This window comes from Hevea brasiliensis, unplaced genomic scaffold (genome assembly GCF_030052815.1).
Source record: "Hevea brasiliensis isolate MT/VB/25A 57/8 unplaced genomic scaffold, ASM3005281v1 Scaf492, whole genome shotgun sequence".
In the NCBI taxonomy this organism is placed as follows: domain Eukaryota; kingdom Viridiplantae; phylum Streptophyta; class Magnoliopsida; order Malpighiales; family Euphorbiaceae; genus Hevea; species Hevea brasiliensis.
The window spans coordinates 17,699-25,772 of record NW_026615020.1 but is presented as its reverse complement, the minus strand read 5'-3'; the positions used below and the strand labels follow the sequence as shown (position 1 = coordinate 25,772).

The window sequence follows — 8,074 nt, the reverse complement described above, 5'->3', positions numbered from 1 at the left end:
TAAAGTAGCTTTGGAACTCTGGTTCCTTCGAGAGTGGATTAATTTATGTTGAAATTAACATTTTTATCCCTAGTCCCCGAATTCTGTAACCCTCCAAAATTCAGTCGCTCCGAAAAAAATGCCGTTAGTGGAAAGGTGAAATCACCGGACTACCCTCTTGAAATCACCGGACTACCCTTTTATTCTTCTTCCTCACTGCCTTTCCCTCTCAATTCTCTGTCCTCTCACTTCTGCGAGTCTTCCCACTGCAAGCCCTCATTATTCGTCACAGCATTTCTGTTCATCACTGTTCACCATCTACTCACAATCAGGCTGCTACACACACTCACACCTGCAATTTCATTTTTCTTTCCCAGCTTCCCTTCGCACTGACGTTAATACCTTACCCAAATCTTTAGACCCACAAAACACCCTTAACCCAAGACCCATACACTAAAAACCAACTCCTAGCCGCTTCGCATGAGATATTCCGTTGGTGGCAAATGAGGCGGAGGTAGTAGAGGACGCGATGGTTGTGGTAGCGGCTTTGTCGATTTGGGAATGAGAGGGATTTCGGCCCCAAGGAATCACTTCACTTCAGGTTGGGAATTTCGGCTTCGTGTATTTGGTGGGTATGTTGCAATCAATTTGGTGGTGCTTGGGCATGTTGCAAGAGACTGATGAGAATAATTTGCCGTCAGAAAAGGCGAAAAGGGGTGGGGAGCTATATAAGCTTCGTCGATGAACCAAGGGAGTTGCTCGAAAATGGGTTGATTTGCTGTGGAAAAGAGAACTGGACCAAAGCTCTCAAGTACACTTCTTGCGATTTGAAATGGGCTCTTTATTGGTCTATTGGAAATACAAACTTTCAGCCTCTTAACGCAATGGTTTCTTTATGTGTTAAATTAAAATTTTGTTTATGAATCTAACCAAAAAGATAATGAGAGAGCTATCATTCAAATAATTTAAATGAAAATTAAATAAATTTTCTTATTTCAAATCACTGCATTCAGATATATCATAAAATTTTATTGAATTTACTTATACGAAACATGTTCCTGAAAAATAAGCAAAAGTAGAAGTTGTTCAGCACACACATGCCAACTTGAGTTTAAGTTCATCGTTTGGAATTGCAAAATTAAGCTACTAAATTAAATGCGAGAGGTGCTTGGACCTCCAATCTACAAGGCATTTCTTCGCCCCTGTTTTTGCCTTTCCTTGACATAAGAGCTCTTGATCTTTACCAATTCACTTATTACATCTCTCATTTTCATTCTTTCTCCTGGTTGTTCCATTGAACATGCAACTCCAATTCTCATTACAGAGAGGATGCAATCTTTCAAACTCCCTGCTCCATCTTCGAATGCAATTCTTGGATCCAAAATCTCCATCACTCTATCAGGCAAATTGCTTTCAACAAAAGTATGAAGATTTAGATCATCTTTAAAAGATTCATCGATTGGCTTCTTTCCTGTAAACATCTCCAGTAATAGAATCGCATAGCTATATATATCTCCTTCTTTAGAAACTGGATCGCCCAAACCATACTCTGCAAATAGATACAATACAAACTATGAAGCGACATTGGTTTTTCTTTTTACAGATTAGAAAAGAAAAAGAAGGGTACCTGGAGCAACATAGCCAATAGATCCTTTGATTGCTGTAGAACTGCTTTGATACTGTTGAATCTCACCAGAAACTGAGGCGACAATCTTAGCCAAGCCAAAATCTCCGATATGGGCAGTCATCTCCTCATCTAAAAGAACATTACTTGGCTTTAGATCACCATGTATAATTGATGATGAGCTACCATTGTGAAGATACTCTATTGCAGTTGCAATATCAATGGCAATGTTTAGTCTGTCTATTAGTTTCAGATTTCCTGATTCTCCTTCTGGTCCATCTTCTCCTACATTGCGACCATGCAGCCATTTCTCCAGGCTCCCATTCACCATGAATTCATATATCAAAGCTTTGAAATCATTGCCTTGAAAGTCAATGCTAGAGCAGACGCTCAATAGCTTCAGAAGATTTCGATGCCTGATGGTTCTAAGAGCTTGGCATTCAGACATGAAGCTATTTGAAGCTCCTCTTCGTTGCAGGTTTAGCACTTTGACCGCCACTTGTATGCCTACTTGCTCAAGAAGTCCTTTATAAACAGATCCATAGCTTCCGACACCAATTATATTTGCCATAGAGAATCCATCTGTAGCTTTGAAGAGTTCTGCATAGGATATTCTCAGAAACTGGTGCTCAAATGATGGCATGGAAATATTCTTCTTTCTAGAAATCCTTTTCCGATGCCAGAAAATTAGGGAACACACCAACAGAAATGAAAATACGGCTGCGACAACCACTGGGATTGTCACTTTCAGTGCAAGGGAGAGGTTGTTCTTCTTGGAGTTTGTGATGAAGCAAGAAGGAAGCTTCATTTCAGCGATACCTCCACAGAGATCATTGTTTCCCATCAATGAAACAGCACTTGCATTTAGAAAGATTCCGCGTTTTGGAACCTCCCCTTGGAGTTGATTAAAAGACAAATTCAAATGGTTCAATCCCGTAAGCTGAGAGAAAGAATCTGGGATTCCCCCTGAAAAATTGTTGCGTGAAATGTCCAGCTCTTGTAAACCTCGCAAGGCACCAAAATCCTGAAGTGTCTCTCCTTGAAATGAATTTCCATGTAGATCTAGAATTTGCAAACTCAAACATTTGCCAATAGTGTTTGGTATTGTGCCAGATAATCTATTGTCGGATAAATCCAGCCGTTGCAGATTTGTCAGCAAACCAACTTCTAATGGAACAGGTCCAGTAAGTGCATTACCAGATAAATCGAGGGTAACTGAAAGGGATGACAGGCCCATAACCTGTGTGGGTATTGAACCGCTGAGATTATTGTGTAAGAGCTCCAACACGTTCAAGTTATGACAACTACCAAGACTTGGAGGTATGCTTCCATGTAGATCGTTGAACCCCAAGTAGAGACGAGTCAGAAAAGATAAATTACCAATTGAAGATGGAATTTTTCCTGTGAATTTGTTGCTGCCCAAATCCAGCAATTCCAACCGTGGAAATTTCCCAAAATCAATATCTAAGGGGCCAGTGAGATAATTACCACCAAACAGGAAGAATCTCAGATTAACAAGATTTTCGACACCAATTGGAATGGCACCATATAACTGATTATCTGCCACAGAAAGAAAATGTATGTTTTTGGAGAGATTGGCCATGGAAATGGGCACGGTCCCTCTGAGAAAATTTCCTCGTAAACCAAGAATGATTAAATTGGAGCAATTAGTTAGATAATCAATGAAACTTAAATCATCTTGTAGCTGATTTAAAGCAAAGCTCAAAATCTCAAGCTCAGGCAGCATTCCAAATACTTTGGGAATTGACCCAGAGAAATCATTGTATTCAAAAGCAATTTGTTGAAGCGCAGAGGCATTTGACAATGAAATTGGGATAGGCCCGATTAACCTGTTGTCTGAAATTTGAAGGGACCTCAGCTTTGGAAGGTTGAGGCCTATGTCAGAGGGGATAATGCCATTGAGTTGGTTAGTATCCACTTCAACCTTCTCGAGGTTGGAGATGTTGAAGAGGCCATAAGGAATCTCCCCAATAAGATTATTTTCTCCAAACCTCAAACTTCTTAAGCTCCCAAGTTGAGAGATTTCCTCCGGAATCTGTCCTTGCAAACCATTTCTTCGGAAAGAGATTTGCCTAAGAGATGAGAGATTCCCCATGGATGCTGGAATACTACCTGTGAGATTATTTTTGGCCAAGCCTAGAGCTTCAAGCTTTGGTAAAGAGCCAAGCTCGGCAGGTATGTTACCCACGAGCTTGTTGTCAATGAAATTAAGATACAAGAGGTTTGAACAGCGGGATAAGTTGGTGGGTATATTACCTTGCAATGAATTGTTGCTGAGGTCAATATCTTGTAGGCGGTGCAGACGATCTATCTGCTGTGGGATTTTGCCATGAAAGCTATTATTTCCGAAATCTATGCGCCTGAGAAATGAGAGATTTCCTATATGTGGCGACAGAAATCCTACCAGGCCTTGAGAATTCAAGATCAAGGTTACAACCCTGTGAGGATGGCGGCGACCGCATGAAACGCCATGCCAATCACAGAAGGGCAATGAATCGTTCCAAGAATCCAGAACGCCAAAGGGATCTTTCTGTATGGCGTCTTTGAAGGATATCAAAGCAAGTCGATCAGTTTCATTTTGCAAGCAAGTGGCTGGGTTGAGTAAGGAGCACAGGCCCCAGCAAAGGAGAGGAATGCGATAAAGAGACCACCACGTATTAATGGCCATAGCCACTTCTTCAATATTACCAATAACCATGCTATTGTTTATTAGCTGAAGGGTTGTACGTAGGCAGCCATGCTGTCTAGCATTATAACTAGCTATCTAGCAAAATTATTATTCATTACATTTGCTGCATGCATGTGGATCATCACTTATAATAATATTAATTTAATTTTTTATAATTTCATAAAAAATTACTATTTTATAAATATATAATACATTATTTTAAAGAAATTATGAATAGTTGATTTAAAAAAATTATTTAATATTCTCATCATACATACACTTTTATTAAAAATAATATATATATATATATATATATATATATATATATATATATATATATATATATATATTAAAATGAATTTATGAATGACATACGGAGAGTATTCTAAAATTTTAAACATGAATAAAAGTCTTGCGTAACCAATGGATTGGAAAAGAAATCATCCTGTAGAAGTTGGCCAAAGGTTAACTCTCAATTCTGAGAAGGAGCTATCAGTGTATGGATGCAAAGCACTACCTTGACAATTGCTATTGACTATACATCTTGAGATATATATGTAACCATTTGTTAATTAATAAAATTTCTTTCCTTTTCCTAAAAATAAAATAATAATCAAGTATAATTCATATATAATTTTATATTTGACTAACAAGAAGCAAAAAGAATTGATAAAAAAAAGTTTGCCTTAAAATATGCTTAAAATAAATTAAATTAGTATTGAAGATAATGTTTTTAGGATTTGACGCAAAAATTAGAATATCAAAACTTATAATTTTGTCTGTAATTAAAAAAAAAAAAAAAAAGCCTGCCCCATAAATTGGGCTCACTTTAATTCTTGGGCATGGTGGGAAACCTTACACTGAAACCATGTCTTGGTCTACAAGTTGGAAGAAGCAGGGCAAGTAGCCAATCAAAGAGTCAAGTCCCCCAGAGAACATTAGAGAGAAATTGGGTAATTTTTATAGCTCCTTTCCAAATATTCCCCCGTATTTTACTTCTGTTTGTTAATTTTAATTTATTATTAAAAATTTTTAAATTTTAATTTTATTTTATAAAAATTTTTATAATATGCTATAGCAAGTTTTTAAGTTAAAAAATAATGAGATTACATTTTTTTTTAATCTCATTTCTTCTCACACTTAAAACTAGTAATTTCAATTATGATTTGAATTTATTATAAAAATACTAATACCATCACAACGATCTATTTTCTAAAAAGGAATAAGATTTATAATTCACTGAAAAGTGTTAAAATTATATTTGTAAACGTCACACTATAATTTGGAGAAAATTTTTCAATCTAGAAACATAGTATTGCAGAGGTTAAAAGAATGTTTTATTAAACAAACTAAAGTTTAAGGATTTTTTTAATAATAAAATAAGGTTAAAGAACAAAAATGGAACACGGGATAAAATTAAGAAATAAACTATAAAAATTACCTTAAATTATATCTTCTAACTTTCATTCTATGTAAATAATTCTATATAAATTAAATTATTTTAATTATATTTTTTTATATTGATTCAAATATTTATTGTTTAGAAATACAATTAAATTTTTCTTTAAAGATAATAAATAAATTCCGTTTAATAAAGTGGGAATAAAACCAATATTGATTAGTTGAAATCAAGAAATGGTGGAAAAGAATTTCTTTTCCTTTTGTTAACGTGTGATTAGTAATTTTTTTAATTTAATTATATTTAACATATTTATATAATTAAATAAAACATATTTATATCATTTGTAATAATATAAAAATTTAATGGTATTTTTAACTGTTCAAAAATTTACCCATTCATATATAGAGAGAAAAATAATAATAAAATCAAAATCTTATCAAAGAACATTTTTGTTGCTTATTTAGGCAAAGGAAAAAAAAATTCATCCAACAATAAATCTTGTTTATTAATAAATAAATTTATTACAATAGGAGTTCACATTTCATTTGATTATATTAAAATTTAAAAATATTATTAAATAAAAATTTCTTTCTATTTATATTAATAAATTAATTAAAATTAAAATAAATACGCAAAAATTAAAATAAGTTACTTAGACTTTAAATATTTGGAAAATACATTTTAATTTTGTATTAAAATATAATAAAATATTAATGTCAAATTTAAATACTCATTCACCTTAAAATTTTATCTATTTAATTAATTTTTATATTATTATCTAAATATTAAAATATATAAATATTTAAAGTTATATTAAAGAATAAAATTAGAATATGATATATAATTACAACAATATATTTTAAATTATATAATTTAAGTTTTTATTAACATACTTACGACTTTATATGAATTAGTGAAATAAACATTGTTACTAATTTATATTAGTAACGAATTTACGTCTATTGCTATAGTTGTATTTTTGTTAACATTTTTATAATAATATAAATAATGAAAGATATTTTAGACAAATCCAATATTCCCCTCCCACATTTATATGTTATATAAATTAAAATTTATGAATGTAATTGAATTTGAAGAGGATATTTCAAATAACACATCCTTATAAACATTAAGATAATATGTTTTATGTAATATTGTAATCTATTTGTTTTTTTCCATATAAATATTTTTCCTTAGTATATTTGTTTATGTATTCTAGATTCACAACATTCAATTTTCAAGAATAATCAGAATAGCCGTTGGTCTAATTCTATGAATTTTATTGGATACTCACAAATTTTTAGTTATCTCAAATGTAAATTTCATCTCATTGTCAAAGATGAATCATGTGATTCGAAAAAAGATTTTATTAGGTGCTCCAGTAACATATATTTATTATCTCACAATGAGACAAAGCCCACATCTCATAATTCATAGTATAACTAAATTCTTATGAGCATATAATACGTTAAAAATTAGTGTATCGGAGTATCTTATAATTTTCCTTATGAAAGTACCGAATAAAACATCATTATTCATAATTTTTTTAGATGAATTTATGGTGTTGGTCCAAATTTATAAATGATAATTAATTGTAATAGTTGAATCTTAAATAGAACCTTTCCCCCCCAGGTGCGTCCTTGGTATCAGAGCCTGGGGGAGTGGGGGGGGGGGGGGAAGGTTCTATTTAAGGTTCGGATTCACATTTAAACATTTTTGAGAGGTTGGTAAGATGATCTTAAGGTGATAAGACAGCTTCTTTAGAGGTGTGAACAGGTCTGGGTTGTAAGTCCCGTCTTTGTAGCCGAGAGGGCGTGTTTAGGGCAGTGATTCCTTTGGCGATTACCTCACTTAACTCAAAAGATCAACCTATAAAAATTCTTTAAGTATGAATCCAATTTTCTGTAGGACAGTTTCTTCTTCAAACTCTTCTACCTCGTCCTCTGAGTCGAGAAAGATAGTTAATAGTGAAGAAATTATAATTGAAGATTTTGAAAAATATATAGATAATTGGGAAATTCCAAAAGTACAAAAGGATCAAATCTATCAGACTACAAAACTTAATTTTTTCAAAACTGATTTCACAATTAAAACTGAAGAGAGAGATCTTCAGATTACAAAACCTTTTGAGACGATTTCTCTTATGTCTTAAAAATCCTTACAAAAACACCGTGAAAAACAATACAAATACATCCATATAGGCTTAGTCCAAGTTGGAATTAAACCGCTTACAAAAGAAGGATTGAACACCTCAATCCTAGCAGTTCTTAGAGATACTATGTTCATAAACTTCCAGGACTCCTTGCTTAGTTCAGTCAAGTCTAGTTTGTGCAGTGGACCAATATCTTTCGATTGCTATCCAAACTTTACTGTTTCATTA

The 8,074-nt window shown here is 33.0% G+C and overlaps 1 protein-coding gene across 2 annotated transcripts; it reads right to left on the bottom strand.

The window, feature by feature from the left end:
• Positions 1–995: 995 nt before the first annotated feature.
• Positions 996–4,337, bottom strand: LOC110646297 (probable LRR receptor-like serine/threonine-protein kinase At3g47570). Of its 2 annotated transcripts, XM_058142411.1 has the most exons (3): positions 3,881–4,337; positions 1,607–3,736; positions 996–1,528 (listed from the first exon to the last, which is right to left on the bottom strand). In XM_058142411.1, exons 1-3 carry the CDS (start codon positions 4,320–4,322, stop codon positions 1,161–1,163), a joined length of 2,940 nt encoding a protein of 979 aa, XP_057998394.1. In that variant the 5' UTR covers positions 4,323–4,337; the 3' UTR covers positions 996–1,160. The 2 variants fall into 2 exon arrangements, with proteins under 2 accessions (XP_057998394.1, XP_057998393.1); XM_058142410.1 differs by having other exon boundaries at positions 1,607–4,337.
• Between the last annotated feature and the right edge of the window lie 3,737 nt (positions 4,338–8,074).

Excerpts from the sequence above, each read along its gene's own strand:
- LOC110646297 (XM_058142410.1), bottom strand. The coding sequence starts at position 4,322 with ATGGTTATTGGTAATATTGAAGAAGTGGCTATGGCCATTAATACGTGG. Across the intron at positions 1,529-1,606 it reads TATTGGCTATGTTGCTCCAG|AGTATGGTTTGGGCGATCCA; the intron begins GTACCCTTCTTT and ends ATCTATTTGCAG.